This window comes from Equus przewalskii, chromosome 8 (assembly GCF_037783145.1).
Source record: "Equus przewalskii isolate Varuska chromosome 8, EquPr2, whole genome shotgun sequence".
Taxonomy (NCBI): Eukaryota; Metazoa; Chordata; class Mammalia; order Perissodactyla; family Equidae; genus Equus; species Equus przewalskii.
The window spans coordinates 18,217,639-18,239,261 of NC_091838.1; the positions used below are offsets into that span (position 1 = coordinate 18,217,639).

The window sequence follows — 21,623 nt, forward strand, 5'->3', positions numbered from 1 at the left end:
GAGAAAAGACAACTCCCTCAAAGAAGACTGAACTAATCAGACCCAAACAACAAATTCTCTTATCATTTATACATATATATATAGTTTTCTTCAAAGAAAATAGACACCCTTCCTGCCATATGACAATATTATCTTCACTATACACTATAGGTTTGGAACCATTTATTCTTGTATATGATACAAGAAAGCCTCATAAAAATGATAAAAATTATAAATAGAGAACATGAAAATAAAATACATATAATTTCCTTTCTTTTCAACATGACAGAACTATGCATGAGTACTAATTTTACACAGTAAGCTAAAAGTTATCTACTCAATAAGCTGAAAATAAAAAACAAAGTTTTGAAAGGAAAACTCACATTGCAGAAACACTTTCAATTTATTTCCAGTTATCTCACCCTCATAACTCCCAAGATATTTTAAATTGATTTTTTTTTATAAGAATTTTTTTTTTTAAGATTTTATTTTTTCCTTTTTCTCCCCAAAGCCCCCCGGTACATATTTGTATATTTCTCGTTGTGGGTTCTTCTAGTTGTGGTATGTGGGACGCTGCCTCAGCATGGTTTGATGAGCAGTGCCATGTCCGCGCCCAGGATTCGAACCAACGAAACACTGGGCCGCCTGCAGCAGAGCGCGCGAACTTAACACTCGGCCACGGGGCCAGCCCCTTAAATTGATTTTTAGTCCATTAAATTATATGCTTATTTTTCCTTTCATTATTTCAAACAAATTTATATACTTTATAATGATAGGAACTTATTCAGAATATCTTGGCACACTTTATAACCAAAACTTGTTCTACAAAAGAATGTTGTAAAGTACTAAAAATTTTCCTTTAACACATCTTGATCCTCTCCCTTCTTTTCCCTTTAATTCCTTTCTCACTAATAAGGAGGCTGTTAAAATACTATACCTTTCTACTTCTTCCGTAAGCCAATTTTAGCAGGTGCTTTTCACAGTGAAATCACTAAAGGGCAGAATTTATATTACATACTATACCTTTTATTTCCAGCAGATGAAATTCGTATGTTTGACTGTTCTGTGACATCACCACCACACTCCACAGGAGGCACACTCCCTCGTCTGTTCCCGTACATCCTTAAAAACACATTAGCTTACAGAACTTGTTCCACATACAGTGGATGTTCCTCTATCTCTTTGGTGGTTTTACATTTGATGATGGAAATATTAAAGGGAACAAAATGTTATAATGAATTTTTGCTGTAAACACATTCTAAAATTAATTCCAATGAGATTTGATTCAAGTATGATCTGCTGGTTAATAAGAAACACTAAAAGTTTAGAGTCAATAGTCTTTAAAACAAAAGGAGGTTATTACAAATTACTTCAATATAACTTCTGGAAACTTTTAATTTCAAAACTGTGCAATCGAGGCTGGCCCGGTGGCATAGTGGTTAAATTCGCACGATCCACTTTGGCAGCCCAGGGTTCACAGGTTCAGATTCCACGGGCAGACCTGCACACTGCTCATCAAGCCATGCTGTGGCAGCATCCCACATACAAAACAGAGGAAGACTGGCACCAAGGTTAGCTCAGCAACAATTTTCCTCAAGCAAAAATAAGAAGATTGGCAACAGGTGTTAGTTCAGGGCCAATCTTTCTCACCAAAACAAAAAACAAAAAACAAAAAACCTGTTCATATACTGACTTTTTTAATCACTCACTTATTCAAATAGTTACTGAGCACATACTATGTGCCAGCTACTATTCTAGGCATTGGATATATGGACATTGTCCTTGCCCTCATGAAGATTACAGACAAATTTCAAAATGAGATCTTTTTTTAATCTAAATTCATAGGTTCTGGGAATTATTCAACTGCATATACAAACCTTTTTAACTTAAAAATACAGCAGCAGTCTTACCATTAAATTAAATCAAATGTAGCAAGCCACACATCTGCTAACACTAAATGACATGAAAGAGCAAATATTAGCAATAGGAATAGAAAACATTATAAACAAATAGGCTGATACATGAGTAGACGATTAGTTCACATTACTTACAAGGTCAGGAATAACGAAAAGAAAGAGTAGAATGGTTTTTTTCTTCTAATATTTTCAATTAATCTTTCTTTTTTCCATTTGGCAAACACTGATTTCTTTCGCTTAATTTCTCATACCAGAGAAACTAACATGACTTTTCATACCAACATTTATCAGCATCCATGAAAATCAGCATTTCATAAATCATATTTCTTTATGTGGCTGTTGGGTTAACTTATATTGTCTATCAAGAGGAGTATTAGAATGAAATATGGCTGTTAAAGTATTATTCAATACTTTCGGTGAATTTCATTATCACATCAAAAACAGCAATTTTTAGAAGAAAAGGAACTTATCACTCTCCACTAAGCCAGCATATAAAATTCTTTCTTCATTTGTTTCCATCACACAAGCTATTGTCAATACCATCTGTGGAGAAAGGACTATCCAGAAGTGTAACCTTAATAATGTATGACCCGGCATGACACATAAATGGCTTCCATTTTTTCATCCATATCTAAAACAACAAAACTCTCCACAAGCCCTTTTAAAACAGAACTTCAAGTTTCCTTCAATTTATCGAAACACAGCTGACTTCATACCTAAAGCCTAAATAAGTGCTCAAATCTCTCTTTTAAACTAACACATCCGTTTAGTGTCATTTTGTATTTTTACCACTTAAAGAACAGATAAATATAAACTAAAATTCAAATTTGTAATTAACAATATCAGGCAACCAATTTAGTTATGCTGGATCTATATGAACAGCCATGCACAGAAAAAAGTTAACACAGCAGGCCAGAGATTGCCTACCCTTAGCCTGGGCTAGCCTGTTTTCGAGGCTGGCCCTTGGCTGGGACCTGGGAACCTAGATTTGGGGAGGGGTCCTACCATTCTCAGAACTGGCAAGAGTGGCTCACTCTGCCTAAACTGCAAACAATATAATTTACGTTGAACATCTGCTTTCCTTCAGGAAGTCCAGAATTTTGGTACATGCTAGGAAAAGGGTGCCTATGTAACCAGCCCCCAATAAAAACATTGGGCACTGAGTTTCTAACTGAGCTTTCCTGGTAGACATTTCACCGATGTTGTCACAATTCACTGCTGAAGGAATTAAGCCTGTCCTGTGTGACTCCACAGTGAGAGGACTCTTGGAAGCTTGTGCCTGATTTCCTTCAGACTTTGACCCATGCTTCTTTTTCCTTTGCTGACTGTACTTTGTATCCTTTCACTGTAATAAATCATAGCCGTGAATATAACTATATATACAAAGTCCCGTGAGTCCTCCTAGGGAATCACCAAACCTGGGAATGGTGTTGTGAACCCATGACACAAGAGACAAAAGCAAATTAGTTGATGTGGTAAAGTGGTGCCTATATATCAGTGAAAGTTTTCAAATATAGAGAAATTTAAATTCACAAATTATTTAAAACATGACTTGAGATTAAATCAGAATTAACCAGAATTAAAGGCTACTTGGACATACAAAAATCCTTTCTAAAATGTACTGAAGAGTTTGTGACTTGCTGCATTTTCAGTTAAGCTGTCTAAAGACAACATTTGGACTTGCAATTCTAGCTTATCTTTACACAGCTATACTCAAAGTATGCTGGATCCAAAGCATCTACACTACAAAATGTTTTACAGTTTCTTCAATATGTATAGATATCTTAGTAAAGCAAGCACCGTTAAGCACAAAAGTATATTTTCAAAGTTCATTCTGAATTAAAGAAATTTAAGAAATGATTTTATTTATGTATAAGGTCAAAGGTCTTTGCTAAATTCTACAGTAAAATCACAAAGATTTCCTAATGAACTGCCCATATGAAAAATAGTTTAAGGTGTACCCCTTCACTAAAGAAAAAAATTGATTAACAAAATTATAAAAGTCCCCTCTGTCACTGATAATTAAAATAAAATCAAGAGTGGAGACAGGGCCAGCCCAGTGGCGTAGTGGCTAAGTTCGCATGCTCTGCTTCGGTGGCCTGGGGTTCGCAGATTCAGATCCTAGGTGCAGACCTAATACCACTCATCAAGCGGCACTGTGGCGGCATCACATAAAATAGAGGAAGATTGGCATAGATGTCAGCTCAGCGACAATCTTCCTCAAGCAAAAAGAGGAAGATTAGCAAGAAATGTTGGCTCAGGGCCAACCTTCCTCACTCCTAAATATGCATTTCACTACAAAGGATAAAATAAAATCTTAAGGCATCCTAATCAATTTATGAAATGACTGATGATATGATTGTTTTTGATATGATGATATGATGCTTACTTTGTTAAATCAAGAAAAAATTACTATATACAAAGAGAGACTCCATAAATATTTTCCCATAAGTTACTAATATAAGATCTTAAAAAAAAAAAAAAAACTAGACAAGAACTTAACAAGCTATGAAGCCAAATTATAGTCTGGAAAGTTAGACACCTTATTTTCTATAAAAATATCCCTATAATTGTAATGGAATTTCCTTCATTTATTGAACTAACTTTCATATTTCTAATAAATTTAGCATTTAGTCACTCAATTATCCCTTTTAGTTTACTTTAACAGCTTTAACGGTGGTCTTACAATTTATTTTAGAAAACTTTACTGAGGAAAATGAAGTCCTATCTGCAGACGGGAATTCATGAAAGCCAGTAGTAGTTTTACTATTGCTCTCTCTTAAATCCTCCCAAGATTAAGGAATGGTACTATCCAGAAGTAATGAACTCTCTAAATGTCTAAGAACAGTCTGATTCTAATCACAGTCCAGGGGTTCAGGTTAGGTCTAGTTTGCCCCTGAGAAGTCCTTTCTGTTTAGCTATAGTTTTAGAACAGATTAAAACTATAGCTGTGACCCAGAATTAATCTATCTAAATACATTTTAAATCCATAGGTTCACTAACCACACCTCAATACATTAGGTTTTGTCAGAAAGGGACAAACCTCATAAAAGAAAGAATCTTCTTCCTTTGACATAGAAAATCAGATTTGATTGAGGGAATGAAATAACTGTAAAATTACTTTACCATCCTACTATCAAAAACAGAAAAGTCAAAAGTATGTTAAATGGAAAAGGCTTTTTCTATTTTCTTGAAGACATGGGTCAATAACTCTAGTTAACTGGATTCAAATCTCAATACTCAAAGAAACTAAGTTTACTCTAAAAATTAACAAGTGTGTTTATCTAAAAATAAAAAATTACTCTCTTACAGAAGAAAACCGAATTGTTTAAAACCACAGGTATTGAGCCACAACTAAAAATATACAACTATGTACCAGGGGGCTTTAGGGAGAAAAAGGAAAAATAAAATCTTAAGAAAAAAAATTGAAAACCACAGGTATTTTCAGCAAACTAATTTAAATCCGAATGAACAACTCCTAAATGATAATGAATAACTTATCTTTTTTCCTTCATAAACCACAGAATCAAACTACTTCAGAAATAAATTTACAATGTTTATGCTATCAAGAATAACACATTATAAAAGTAAAATATTACCATCTAGATATTGGTCCTAGGTTGATACAGCTCAGAGAGAAAGAATCAAATTTATCCTTACTTAAAAGAAAATCATATAATTCATAATAATTGTTACATCATCTTGCTTTCATACCAAGAATTTATCTAATGTGAACGAATTCTGCTATTAGGGATGCTTTCAACTGCCGAAGTTACAAGAAAAATACTGAACTGTTAACTGGGGATCACTATTTTTCTCATTGTTTTCAGTTCTTTCCCAACTTTATATTTACTTTAATTCAATAACAAGTGTTTTTCTAATATCAACCAGATGTTTAAAGTGGGGAAAATAATTAAAATGGCCCTTCCAAAGATAAGTGAAAATTAACTACTATAAGAAAAAAAATAATAAAAAATTAAATAACTCATTGTTCTAACAAGCCACATCTCCTCATTTATGTCTTACATATTAAGCATGCACACTTCTTAGAACATCCTACACTAAGTAAGCAAGCACTCAATCCATGTAGCTAACATACATATTCTCCTTTCAGATAGAGTGTTATTTCAGAATTTTATTAAATAACTGCTGAGATTATAAACTAACAAATATTAGCACTAACTGAATTAATCACATAAAAACTAAAAAACCAGCTTTTTCATGCTAATAATTTCTTTTACTCATTAACATTGGTTATAAAGTAAAACACAATAAGGTAATACATTAACTTCTATACCTCAAGTTAATACATAATAAAGACTAGAATGACTATATTTAAAAAGAACCTATAAATTTCAAGCATTATAAGACACACTATTCCATTCAACTTTAGGAAGCTCCTAAAACATTATAAATTTTACTCAAATTGGTATATGTATTAATAAATAATACACACACAGAGAATGCAACAGTCAAGCAAAGAGCTAACCACTTTGTTAACTAAAACACTCTCGGTGATTAATGATGAGTTTAAGAAAGTAAAATCATTTCCTGGCTTTAGCTTTTCCATATTTCAAGTGGGGAAAATATTTCATTAATAAATACATTGTGGTATATGAAAAAGTCTAAAGGGTAATTAGAAAAGAACTGAGACCAAAAATATAAAAATAAAAAATTATCATAAATCAAAACTAGAATTTATCACATGCTGACTTTTAGAAGAAAAAAGAGAACAAGGGAAATGAAGAATAAAGAAAAATTAATTTTGTACTTCTCACATCAGTTATAACTATTTTTTATCACGAACTTCTGGTTAAGATTACAGTATATAAGAATAAATGGTTAGAGCATGAGACCAAATGCAGTTACACATTTCTTTAGTCTCAAACATTTCACTAACATGTAGTCATTTTTCCTAACAACCACTGCACCTGGTAAATAAAAACGACTGAATGATTGATGTGAAGTCGTTTTTTTTTGCTGGACATAAGGAACCCACATATCTGAAATACAGAAATTCAATTTTAACCTCAACTGCCATAGAGACAAGGTAAGAGTTTAAACACTGACAACATGGAAGTAACGTATAATAAGGATTTACATTTTGAAGAAACACTTTAAAAAATTTTTAAATGTGTAACAGGAATTATTGTCACTCATCCTCATGTTTAATCTATTCTTAAAATACTACCTGGGGAAGATTATATAGAAAGAGTTCACTTCATTTATGGGATAGATAAGAAAATAAGGTGATTCTCAAATAATTAGGCTGAAATTCATTTGTTAGTTCATGCATAAAATTATCACAGAGTATAATTATAAAACTAATGAAATATATAAAAAACAAAGCAACAACCACCACAGTAAGTTTCTTGAAATTCCAAATTTAAAAGGTATGCATTAGGGGGTTGGCCTGGTGGCATAGTGGTTAAGTCACATGCTCTGCTTCAGCAGCCCAGGGTTTGCAGGTTCAGATGCGGGGCACAGACCTATGCACCACTTATCAAGCCATGCTGTGGTAGGCGTCCCACATATAAAGTAGAGGAAGATGGGCACAGATGTTAGCTCAGGGCCAGTCTTCCTCAGCAAAAAGAGGAGGACTGGCAGCAGATGTTAGCTCAGGGCCAGTTTTGCTCAGCAAAAGGAGGAGAATCGGAGGTATATATTCGCTCAGGGCTAATCTTCCTCACCAAAAAAAATGGTTAAGTATTACATTACACTCTAAAGGTAAACAGACACCATAAAGAAAAAAAAGTTCTCACATACAAAGAAGGCACCAAGAGTCCAAGATTACCTGCAGTTCCCCAATTGAAAGTTCTTTTGGATTAGGCAGTCTTTGACTACCTTCAGATACAAACATTTTCAAATATAACACATTACAGGATTTGGAGCACTTTCTGAAGTACAAACAATTAGATTCAAATCAGAGATAAACTACAAGTGGCACTGCAAAATTCTAATCCTTCACTCAAATTACCTAATTCAAGGAGAATATTAAAAAGATTGGGTGAGCAGAACATAATAGCTACAGAATAAAGAATAGATGGCAAAGAACTGTAAAGGCTTTGTATTATTATTAATGATTAGATTACTGAATGTGCAGTATTATGTCTCAGGAAATTTCCTAAAATAGTAAAAAAGTAATCTATTTGGACTAATAAATGTAAGGGGTCCCATAAACTGCCCAAAATTTAGATTTAACCCTTTCAAGTTAACAATGACAAATAGGGAACCCTGTCATATTTCTAACTTCAAATCAAAAGTTAGATTAAAAAATAGTAAGTTTTAAGTATTAAGATAAATGACAATAAAAGAAGACCCCACTGTGGCACTTAAGAAACTACAAATCATGTCAAAAAAAAAAAAAAAATCATCCCAAGGAACTGAAAAGCAACTGAAAATTTGACCAAAACAATTCAGTGCCATTTTCCTTAAATAAATGTTCGATAAATAACTTAAAAACAACAAAATATATTGATAAAAGTACTTAGTGGAGGGGCCAGCCTGGTGGCACAGTGGTTAAGTGCACACATTCCGCTTCGGCGGCCCGGAGTTTGCCAGTTGGGGTCCCGGGTGTGCACACGACATCGCTTGTCAAGCCATGCTGTAGTAGACATCCCACATATAAAGTAGAGGAAGATGGGCATGGATGTTAGCTCAGGGTCAGTCTTCCTCAGCAAAAAGAGGAGGATTGGCAGCAGATGTTAGCTCAGGGCTAATCTTCCTCAAAAAATAAATAAATAAATAATTTTTTTAAAAAGTACTTAGAGGAGAGGAACATTAAAGGAATAAACTGTATTTCACCTATTTTAAGGTGTCCTTTTTTCCATATTTTTAACATCTGAAACTGGGACAGCCACCACTCTGGTTTTAAATCAAGTTATTGCAGAGAAAAGTTATTTTTCCCCTGCCAGTCACCTCAGGGCACTATGAATCTGAGAGAACTTTGAATTCTCACCTCGAGCTTTTTTTGGACAATACTGGCAGCATGAATCTGGACTGAAAACTTGAATCAGTACTGGCTTACAGTTCAAATTCTCAGGGAATTTTTTTTTTTTTTCCTCCCTCAACTCAAGTGCCAACGTTGAGACATGGAAGTTTCTTTTCTGTCCCTTTCTGTGAGAAAGTTTATGTCCTATTTAATTTTACATAAAGGTTGTAGCCTTTCAGTGTCCCAGCTTTACAAGGGAGTTCCTTTCTCCTCATCTTGGGTGTTTTCTTTGTTCCCTCAGTGGCACATAAAATAATTGTGCATCTTAAAACCAACAGCATCTTAGAATTAATCAAATATGTAAATCAAATGAGACTGCTTCTCCCTAATATAATGATAAAAAGTAATAACAGTAATATCAAGCAAATAAAGAAAGTAAAAATGAAGTTGTAAATACCTGTCATTTGTATACACTCTCAAAAGTCTTCTATCAAAATCACTTTCATATCTAAACCTCTCGTCCATTTCTTCACTTCCTTCAGGATCTTGGTCTGGTCTATAATACTGTCTATCAAAAACACGATCCTCATTAAACCTGCGAAATCTTCTATCTGAGATGTCAGCCTTGTTGGCAAAACTTTGATGTTTTTTATTGGAAATGCCCACTTCTTCATTAGTTTTCTGAATGACTCTTCTATTCCTTAATTCAATTTCATCATCTAGTTGTCGATATCTGTCCTCCTCTAGTCGCCTTTGGTTTAGGAGCTCTTCATATGTTTCTGAAGGAGTTAAGATTTCTCTCCTAGGACCCTCTGAATTTTCCCAAGATGTGTGTATTTGTGGAGGTAAATCAGGTTTAACCTGGCTGATAGGTTTTTTATTTCTCTGACTGTTGTGCTGGTCAATTAAAAAAGAAAAAGAGAAACAAATCTTAATGAGATGCTATTTCATAAAAGGTAAGTAAACCCTCAAGTGATGCTTAGTCTATTTATCATCTCAACTCTAAGGCTTAATCACCCATAAGAAATATCTTATCTTTAAAAAAAACTTCAAGGACATATTATCCTTCAATAAAACTTAATAAACATCAAATAGACAGGCAAGAAAAATATGGATAAGTGGCTACAAAAAGAGAGGATAAAGTAAATACAAATTCCTATCCCAGGAGATATTAGGCATATTTTGGCACTTAAATTCTGCTTCAAAATATTCAAATCAGGGGGTCTGCCCAGTAGCATAGCAGTTAAGTTTGTATGCTCTGCTTCCGTGACCTGGGATTTGCCAGTTCGGATCCCGGGCACAGACATATGCACTGTTTATCAAGCCATGCTGTGGCAGGTGTCCCACACATGGCGTAGAAGAAGATGGGCACGGATAAGAGCTCAGGGCCAATCTGCCTTAGCAAAACAAGGAGGATTGGCAGCAGATGTTAGCTCAGGGTTAATCTTCCTCAAAAAGAAAAAATAAACAAATTAAATTTTTTCAACACACAGAATATAGAAGGCAGTAAATTTTTTGGCTCTTGTAACATCAATCATCCTTAAATTGGGGGAAAAAATATACAGCTAGAAATTGTCAATGTAAAAAAAAAATCACTTAAAAATAAAAAATAATCACTTAAAATCAATCTCTAAAATTAAATCTCCCCGTGAAGTTGAAGTTAAAAGATAGAGTAAGTTCTTAAATACGAGATAAAACCACTTACAAAACTAAAAATATATATTTATACATATTACGTATTTGGTTTAATTTGGCTTAATTTTTTAAATATTTACACAAAACCAAGTGAAATGTCTAACACACAAAGCTATTTTCAAGTAAGTATAAAACATTCAAACTGTGGTGTTAAAGATTTACTTTAAAAGCAAAACCTACCTCAGTACTCTTTTCTACCTGTCTGAACTTTTCAAGGGATTCTTCTTTACCCCTCAGAAATTGATTATATTCTTTGTTGCGTTCAAGTTTCAACCTTTCCTTAAAATAGAGACCAAAAGGCAATGTTAACTTTAAGTTGAGGAAAAAGTACCTTAATGTCAAATTGACCCACAAAAATCAGAGATCTTACCCAGAATCCACCTTTCTAACAATTTCAAGTTGCAACGCACAGGAGAAGCAAGAGGTCCAAGACCACCAATGCAATTCCCCACATCCTTTCTTGCCACATTAAAATACACATTACTACATGCTAAGGTCCAGATTAACAAATGAAGTATCCCCTGTGTTAGAAGAAGGGAGTTGCTTCTGTTGTGAAACATCTCCATTGTATACTCTAGTACTTACAAAGCTTAGATAACATTTTCCAAGGAGCCATGCTCCATAAATCCATAGATTCTAGGTTTGTTACCAGCAGCAATCCTGGACAATCCAGATACACTCTGCCAAAAGCATTCATAAATAAATCTCTCCCACTAGTAAATACATGAAAGTGTTTGCCAGGAGCTCTGTAAGTAGCATGTTTCCAAGAAGATTTGACAGGGTTACCTTCCTTCTTTCCTTCTCAGAGACATCTCCTGCCTCCAACCCCCCACCCCACTCTCAAAAGACCCGCTGCTAGGGGCCAGCCTGGTGGCACAGCACTTAAGCTCGCACATTCCGCTTCGGCAGCCCGGAGTTCGCTGGTTCAGATCCCGGGTGTGCACGTGACACCGCTTGACAAGCCATGCTGTGGCAGGCATCCCACATATAAAGTAAAGGAAGATGGGCACGGATGTTAGCTCAGGGCCAGCATTCCTCAGCAAAAAGACGAGGACTGGCGGCAGTTAGCTCAGGGCTAATCTTCCTCAAAAAAAAAAAAAAATCAAATGAAGAATCCTTAAAAAAAAAAAAAAGACCTGCTGCCAAGCATTTCTTTCCCAAGGATAAAGAAGGATCCTTGTTATAGTTTAAACATAGAAAGGTAAAATTATCATGGACACTAAAATATTATAATGTAAATGTTCTCTTAAAACACAAATATATTACATTAGGAAATGTTCTTAAACCCTAATATCTCCAATGTAACTGAAACAGCACAATCTAAAAAACTATTAAAGAAACTAGGTCATCTTTTGAAACTTATTAACTGTCTACTTTGTCTTACATACTATGTCACGATCTCTCATCTAGCTTGGGAATTCTCTACAAGAGGTGTACAGTGCTTTATCGCTACCACCTCTAACAAGTACGTGCATGTACTTGCGGAGTGACAGAAATACACATTCAAATGGCCCCAGACCTCATCCTACATAAAAGCTCAGTATACTCTCACCCCCTAACTGGGTAACTGTGTCACATCATGAACTTTAAATAGCTCAGAAACCAACGCTGAAAAAACTGAATTCTGAATATCCAATTAATCACATATTAAAGAAATATATCACATTACATGGTCACAAATTAACATTCAAAAAAATTTTTAAACAGTACAACTAGAGACTCTACAGATTTTTGAAAAAGAAATACATTCAAGTACGGCAAGTGATGTAATCTATTTGCATTTAAATCAGGACTATGTTCTTTCATGATTTTGATGCCTCATAAAACTGCTACCCACAATAATTACTCATATCCACCTACCTTGGCAGATAACCTCTCACCAATAGGAAGAGAAACTCCCAGAGTAGATGGATCTGTTTCACTCGTAGATAGAAAATTTTTCTGTATATATACACATTAAAAAAATATATTACCTAATTGCCTTCATAAAATGTTTCATAAATATGTCTTTACATTCTATATTCTAAACTATTACATTATGCAGAGCAAAAGAATGAAATGGAGATGACAGAAACTACAAATCTATAGAGATCATACCAAAAGTAATTAGAAAAAAGAGAATTTTCTTCAAATCAACAACTTCCTGAGGAGGAGAATCAGATCTTAATTTTCATTCGCAATTCATATATATCTACTGATTCCAGATGATCAAAACCATGGGAAAAAAGGAAACTCTTTTCCAATTTATATTCCTCTTCTAAGCACATATTCCTCATTCTTAATGCCTTACTGTTCTTTTGTTCTTAAGACAAATTTAAACTTCCTCACAAATATCCTTACGAATGCTGCAATAATGTTTTTTTCTGATTTTCCTGTGATTAAGTGAGTAGATATCTACTCAAGTGCCAGAAGATATATGCTGTGAACATTGATTCTTTATGTGTCCCTCCATTCTTGTTCATCAAATATTTAGTAATGCAGTGTAGTCGACAAAGCATTAGACTAGGAGTCAAAAGACCTGTGCTCTAGGACTATCCTCAGCACTTAGTTGTATAACACTGAACAAGTCACTTACTCTCCCTGACTAGACTTTCTTCTTCCATAAAATGTGAATGGTATCTGTTCTGCCTACCTACCAAAGCTGGTGTAAGGATCAAGGAGGATAAAAAAATGCATCATCTCTTTGAACACTAGAACACAAACACAAGGGATTAGTAAAAAATATACACAATCCCAATAATCAAAACAGCATGGTACTGGTACAAAAGCAGACACACAGATCAATGGAACAGAGTTGACAGCCCAGAAATAAAACCACACATCTGTGGAGAGCCAATCTTTGACAAAGGAGCCAAGAACATAAAATGGACAAAGGAAAGTCTCTTCAATAAATGATGTTGGGAAAACTGGACAGCCACATGCAAAAGAATGAAAGTAGACCATTATCTTACACCATACACAAAAATTAACTCAAAATGGATTAAAGACTTAAAGCTAAGACCTAAAACCATAAAACAGTAGAAGAAAATACAGGCAGTACACTCTTTGACACTGGTCTTAGAAGCATCTTTTCGAATACCATGTCTACTCAGGGAAGGAAAACAAAAGAAAAAATAAACAAGTGGAACTTCATCAGACTAAAGAGCTTCTGCAAGGCAAAGGAAACCAGGAACAAAATGAAAAGACAGCCCACCAAGTGGGAGAAAATATTTGGAAATCATATGTCCAACAAGGGGTTAATCTCCAAAATATATGAAGAACTCACACAACTCAACAACAAAAAAACAAACAAGTCGGTCAAAAAATGGGGAGAGGATATAAACAGACATTTTTCCAAAGAAGATATACAGATGGTCAACAGGCACACGAAAAGATGTTCAACATCACTAATCGTTAGGGAAATGCAAATCAAAACTACAATGAGATATCACCTTATTATATCTGTTAGAATGGCAATAATTACCAAGACAAAAAATAACAAATGTTGGAGAGGTTGTGGAGAAAAGGGACTCCTCATACACTGCTGGTGGGAATGCAAACTGGTGCAGCCACTATGGAAAACAGTAGGGAGATTTCTCAAAAAATTAAAAATGGAAATACCATAGGACCCAGCTATCCCACTCCTGGGTATTTATCCAAAGAACTTGAAATCAACAATTCAAAGAGATTTATGCACCCCTACGTTCACTGCAGCATTATTCACAATATCCAGGACATGGAATCAATCCAAATGCCCAGTAACAGACGAATGGATAAAGAAGATGTAATATATACAGATGATGGAATACTACTCAGCCATAAAAAAAGAAAAATTGTCCCATTAGCAACAACATGGATGGACCTTGAGGGTACTATGTTAAGCAAAATAAACTAGACAGAAAAAGACAAACACCGTATGATTTCACTCAGATGTGGAAGATGAACACATGGACAAAGAGAATAGTTCAGTGGTTATTAGAGGGGAATAGGATTGAGGGGTGGGCACAAAGGGTAAAGGGGCACATATATATGGTGACTGACAAATAATAATGTACAACTGAAATTTCACAATGTTATAAACTATTATTACATCAATAAAAATACATATATACACGATCCTCAACTTTCTGGTACTGCTACTTCATAGTCATAGAATCTGAAATAAATTACTTAACTTCTCTGCCTGTTTCTTTGTCTGAAAACAGGGATAATGTCAACCACTAGGTTATGAAGATTAAATCAATCACTACTTGTTAACCTATCTAGCTCCTTGCCTCTTATTTATTCATTAAACAAGCAATTATTGCCCATCTAATACTTTCCAGTTACATTTTTAGGTACAAGAAAAAGATAAGCCTATGTTCCCTATATTCAACTTATAATTCAGTTGGGGCAACAAATACATAAACAAATAACTACAATATAATGCACTAACTTCCACAATAGAGTTATATTCAAAACATTATGGTAAGAGAGTGATTAATAAAACTAAGTGGTTAATAAGGTTTCATTAAATCTGAATTTACAAATATGTTACAAAAGCTAATTTGAAAGTTGTTTATATGGAACTCAATTTATTCGTAAAGGGAAACAATAAGACACACGACTAGATCAAGTCAGTTTAACTTCTATATACCAAAGCACACAATAATCCCGGTCATTTTGTAGGGTTTTACATGTGCACAAAAACATTCAGAATTCTAACCCTGGGAAGACAGAAATATAGCATCCTCGCTCCTTCATTGGGCAATTCCCCACTTCCAACACAGGTCCGGGATGATGTTTGAAATTTTCAATAAAATGAAAAAAATAAATAAACAATAAGGACAATACAGTGAGTTTTTCAACACGCTGAATTTTAGTCATTCACTCATTCATTCAATATTGTGTGCCTACTATGCTTGACACATCCGAGACTCAACAGTGAAGAAAAGGAAGATCCCTGCCTTCCTGGAGCTTACATTCAAACAGGGGAAACTGACAAGAAATAATAAACATAATGAAGAATAATTATATGGTATGTTAGAAGGTGACAAGTGCTGTGATTAAAAAATATAGAACAGGCTACAGATAGTACAGGCTTCTAGGGGATGGGAGTGGCAAGAATGGAAATCTGGAGTTCCCTTTTAGACATGTTCATCATAGGATACTCATTAGATTTGTAAGTGAAAATGTCAAATAGGCCGCCAAATACAAAAGTCTGAGGTTCAGGAGAGAAGTCTGGGCTGGAAATATAAATTTAGTCATTCAATTTAAAAACTATTCTTCTGAGAACATGTCCTTCCCGCGCTGTTCGATAGTAAAGTGTCTTTTATTCTAAAAATTCAAAGAAAGACGATACTTGTTTGTTTTAATGGCTCTTCTTGGCAAAATCTAAAGATTTCATTTTTGTAAATTAAATATCGACATAATCTAAAAGTCTGGAAGCCACCAAAAACCCAGAAAAAAATGGGACTTGGAAACTGTACATCTTCCAGGTGTCATAAAGGCAATTTCTTCTTATGTCACCACCAATCTTTCTTAAAACATTATACCCATGAAGTAATGGAAAATCCACAAGTGACTATAGTAGATGCCAGAGGAAAACCCCACCCAATAAAGAGTGGTGGAGGAGGAGTGAGGATAATGAGATGCAAGGTCAGGGAGGCAGAATGGCACATGAAACACTTCACGTGCCATGCTAAGGAATTTGAATTTTTATCCTGAAGGCAGTGAGGAGACACTGAAGTATTTAAATCGGTAACGGACAGAATCATTCTGGAAAGTATCACAGAGAATGGACTGAGAATTAATAGAAGGAGATCTGTTAAAAAGCTGTAGCAGTAATTTAAGACAGTAAGATAAGAGTCTCTAACAAGCAGAACTGTCCTAAAACACATGTATCCAGCGGCTCACAAGCTGCACCACACCTACCACACATACCAAGTTAAAAATCTACTGCCTTCTAATCTGACCCCATTCTATATCATTATTTCCTACTACTCTCAAAAAGAATCTACTCTAATTCAGTCAGGCTGGTGAACCTAATATGCCTCATTCATACAAAGTTAAAGTCTATCCTCCAACTCCTTCTTCATTCTATGTTCTCCACCTGAAAAGCTTCTTCTCCTCAATTTACCCTCTAGAATATCCAAAAGCTACCTATCCTACATCTTACATTGCCTTGAGGCCTTCCCTGCTCATTATATCCTTCTTGTTTGAGTTACCACTTTCTGAATTGTACAAAGCTTATCTCTACAACTAGATTCTAAGCCCCTTGAAGACAGGGTTCATACCTGATTCATCTTCAAGATAAGTGTTTAAAAGTGTTGATTGAATGATGAATGGATGCGTGAAATTCTTTTTAAAAACAGTTTGTAAAACTCTAAAACTGTTTCCCTTTGTTTTCCAATATAAATTTACAAATGCAATCCACAGGTTTGGGTTAAAAAATATTTCAAAGAAGAAAAATAGTCATGCTGAAAACAAATGGACTTAAAATATCTACAGAACACTTTCTAAAAGATGCATAAGAAAGCAACAAAAACAAATGCAAAGCAGGAATCAAAAAGAATGCTTGATTTTAATGGAAAATTATAAATGTACAGACTCATCTTCCTAAAAGCAAGGATACAAAATGGTACCATTCAAAAGTCTCAAAATCACAGATGAAGCTATTTCTCTTACCGGTTTGAGGACAGCAGTATCATAAATGCAAACAATTGCAAGCTACTAGATCTTAAAAAAATATTAAAGGAGAACATTTTGCAAGCAACCCTACCTTTCTTTTTGCTTGTGCAATACCCTAAAGTCAAGGAAACAAACCGTTGATAAAATGTATTCAAAGTCCTTGCTCCCCATGTGCAAATCAGAATAAATGAGACCATTTATAAATTTGGAACAAACATTATAAAGTAGTAAAAAACTAAAGAATATCTTGGGATGACTAGAAACATCACGATTGTTTAAAATAACTTTATAACCTAAAAAGTAAATTGCATTTTAAAACTTATAATAAATCTTTAGTTTAGCTATTATATAACTTAATGAAATATACTTAAAACAGAGTTCTGCTAAGTAAATAGATTAAATCATAAAGCAAAGACTTTGATGGTTAAATAAATACGTTAAATGAAGTTTTATAAGCTTAGCTCATAGGAAAATAATTGGCAACTAGACCTCCACCTGTCATTTTAACACATGGTTGAGGGGAGTAGAGGACCAGAAAATCATAATTGGGCTATTCTAAACCATGATAACTTTACAGAAAACATGCATAACCAGAATTTACAATCTCACTTAAAACTAAAACCTACTGCCCTACTCCAAAGGTCAAGAGTCTGTGTTATTTCATGGCACCAGTTCTAGCACCAGTTTTCTCTCTATCAATGTCATGTTACATAACTTTCACTATTATACCCCATTGCTAGATACCACTGAAAACCTAAAAATTAACAGACATGACTAAAATCTTAAAAAAACAAATTTAGGAGATGAACTCTGAAGCATAAGACCCAACCAACTAATAGAACTCATTACCTGAGTAAGATAGCGTCTGTAATCTTGCCGCAATTCTTCTTTTAGTTTATGTTTCTTTCGTTCATAGTCTTCTCCAAGTGGTAAACTTAATCCATAATCAATTCCTAGAAAGAAAACAACTTAAGCAATGTAGCTCATTTTCAAACCGATCTCAATTTCAATACAATCTCCTGTCACAAAGCACAGTAGGAAGAAACACAGTCATACTGATCCTGAGACTGGGATCAGGATAATAAATTTTTTATTTAAAATGTTTCAATAGCAATACATCCACATAATGGAAAATATCCCTCCTACCCAGAAACCCCAGCCACCCAGTGTTCCTGCTCAGAACAATCAACATTACTGTTTCTTGTGTCTCCTTCCAAAGACTTATATATCTATAAACAGACACTTTTACATTATCCTGTGTGTGTGTGTGTGTGTGTGTGTGTATTATATTTACTTCTTCCCCCTTTAGATAAATGGTTCTGCATTGTTTGCCATCTTGCTTTTACAAGGACAGCAAAATTAAAGCAAAGCAAACTGAATACCTTTAATTCTTATCTTAATTCTATGGAAACTTCTATACAGATAAATGCCTACAACCATTTTAATGTCTGTTTTCAGTCTGTGAAAATTAACAATGTGATTTTTATAACATGAGAATATGAGAATATCCTTGTTATAACATGTTTGAGAAAAAATTATTAGGGCCATGTGTAGCTCAGGCTGAAATTTCCAAAAACTTTTAAAGTTAAGCCACCAATTCTGATTTCATATAAATGGCCATTAATTTCTATTACAGGAAAATGTACAGAATATAAAATTTACCATTTTAATCATTTTTAAGTGTACAATTCAGTGACATTAAGGACATTCAAAATGTTGTGCAACCATCACCACTATCCATTTCCAGAATTCTTCCATCATCCCAAAGAGAAATTCTGTAAAAGAATGTTAATTTTTTAAGAAAAACTTCAATTCTGAGTAGTGTTTTCTAACAGAGTTCAAACATCAAATAACATTTCCGGGTGATGACAACAGTGATGGCTGCACAACTTGCAAATACATTAAAAACCACAGAATTGTATAAATTAAATGGATAAATTTTATGGTATGTAAATTATATCTTGATAAAGCTGTTAAAATAAATTATATACATTTCCCTTTTTTTTTTTTTTAAAGATTGGCACCTGAGCTAACATCTGTTGCCAATCTTCTTTTTCTTCTTCTCCCCAAAGCCCACCTGGTACATACTTGTATATTCTAGTTGAGAGTGCCTCTGGTTGTGCTACATGGGACACCACCTCAACATGGCCTGATGACCAGCACCATGTCTGTGCACAGGATCCTAACCAGTAAAACCCTGGGCAGCCAAAGTGGAGCATGCGAACTTAACCACTCGGCCATGGGGCCAGCCCTCAAATATTTTTAGTGGTAAAATACTACATCTAGAAGCAGAGATATCAGATGAGTATTGAGATTTCTGAAACCCTTCTCCCCTTAGTCCTATTACGTAACACTTTAGCATAAAAAATTACCATTTCTATGGAAAGATATTCCATGCACATGGATTGGAAGAATAAATATAATTAAAATGTCCATACTACCTAAAGCAATCTACACATTCAATGCCATCCCAATCAGAATCCCAATGACATTCTTCATGGAAATAGAACAAAGAATCCTAAAATTTATATGGGACAACAAAAGACCCCAAATAGCTAAAGCAATCTGGAAAAAAAAAAAAAACAAAGCTGGAGGCATCACAACCCCTGAATTCAAAATATACTACAAAGCTATAGTAATCAAAACAGCATGGTACTAGTACAAAAAGGGGCAAAGAGATCAATGGAACAGAATTTAAAGCCCAGGAATAAAACCACAGCTCTACTGACAGCTAATCTTCAATACAGGAGTGAAGAACACACAACGGAGAAAGGAAAGTCTCTTCAATAAATGGTGTTGAGAAAACTGGACAGCCACATGCAAAAGAATGAAAGTGGACCATTATCTTACACCATACACAAAAATTAACTCAAAATGGATTAAAGACTTAAAGCTAAGACCTAAAACCATAAAACAGTAGAAGAAAATACAGGCAGTACACTCTTTGACACTGGTCTTAGAAGCATCTTTTCGAATACCATGTCTACTCAGGGAAGGAAAACAAAAGAAAAAATAAACAAGTGGAACTTCATCAGACTAAAGAGCTTCTGCAAGGCAAAGGAAACCAGGATCAAAACGAAAAGACAGCTCACCAATTGGGAGAAAATATTTGCAAATCATATATCCAACAAGGGGTTAATCTCCAAAATATATAAAGAACTCAAACAATTTAACAACAAAAAAACAAACAAGTCGGTCAAAAAATGGGGAGAGGAGGGGCTGGCCCAGTGGCCGAGTGGTTGAGTTCGCGCGCTCTGCTGCAGGCAGCCCAGTGTTTTGTTGGTTCGAATCCTGGGAGCGGACATGGCACTGCTCATCAAACCACGCTGAGGCGGCGTCCCACATGCCACAACTAGAAGGACCCACAACGAAGAATATACGACTATGTACTGGGGGGCTTTGGGGAGAAAAAGGAAAAAATAAAATCTTAAAAAAAAAAAAAGAAAAAATGGGGAGAGGATATGAATAGACATTTTTCCAAAGAAGATATACAGATAGCCAAGAGACACATGAAAATATGTTCAACATCACCAATCATCAGGGAAATGCAAATCAAAACTACACTGAGATATCACCTCACATCCATTAGAATGGCTATAATAGCCAAGACAAAAAATAACAAAGTTGGAGAGGTTGTGGAGAAAAGGGACTCCTGATACACTGCTGGTGGGAATGCAAACTGGTGCAGCCACTATGGAAAACAGTAGGGAGATTTCTCAAAAAATTAAAAATAGAAACCAAAGAGACTTATACACCCATATATTCATTGCAGCATTATTCACAATAGCCAAGATGTGGAAACAATCCAAGCACCCATCAACTGATGATTGGATAAAGAAGATGTGGGGTGTGTGTATACACACACACACACACACACACACACAATGAGATACTACTCAGCCATAAAAAAGACAAAATCTTGCCATTGGCAACAACACAGATGGACCTTGAGGGTATTACATTAACTGAAAAACCCAGACAGAGAAAGACAAACACCATATGATTTCACTCATATGTGGAAGATGAACAAACACATGGACAAAAAGAACAGTTTAGTGGTTACCAGGGGGAAGGAGGTTGGAGGGTGGGCACAAGGGGTGAAGGGGTTCATTTATATGGTGACTGACAAACAATAATATACAACTGAAATTTCACAATGTTATAAACTATTGTGACCTCAACAAAAAAAATTTTTAATTACCATTTCCAAACAAAATAAAAATTTTCCTTAGAGTGAGCTATAAGGAATATCAATAAAATAATTGACTGCAGTTTATAAAATGACAAGGACATCACCATTTTTGAGCCTTATTCCTCACAATCCAGCTAAATGATGGGAACTTATCATGAATATATCAGATCACTGCTCTATACCATCACTGAAATATTTCAGGGGCAAAAACACCAAAGTAGTATAAATATAAATGGATGTCTATTGGTTTTTATGTAATACT

At 34.7% G+C, this 21,623-nt stretch overlaps 1 protein-coding gene across 10 annotated transcripts in view; it reads right to left on the reverse strand.

Moving 5' to 3' along the window:
* Positions 1-21,623, reverse strand: part of CSPP1 (centrosome and spindle pole associated protein 1) — a 160,686-nt gene that overhangs the window by 99,521 nt on the left and 39,542 nt on the right. For 6 of the 10 annotated variants that reach the window (XR_011543364.1, XM_070631519.1, XM_070631517.1 and 3 more), the window contains 5 exons: positions 18,019-18,122; positions 12,382-12,462; positions 10,702-10,800; positions 9,284-9,723; positions 1,003-1,101 (listed from right to left, as the gene is read on the reverse strand). Coding sequence is in view for 9 of the 10 variants with exons in the window: in XM_070631519.1 (XP_070487620.1) it covers positions 1,003-1,101; positions 9,284-9,723; positions 10,702-10,800; positions 12,382-12,462; positions 18,019-18,122 (823 nt within the window). In the remaining variant the exon portion in view is untranslated. The remainder of the gene's footprint in view (positions 1-1,002; positions 1,102-9,283; positions 9,724-10,701; positions 10,801-12,381; positions 12,463-18,018; positions 18,123-21,623) is intronic. The other 4 variants (XM_070631520.1, XM_070631518.1, XM_070631523.1 and 1 more) reach the window with 1 other exon arrangement.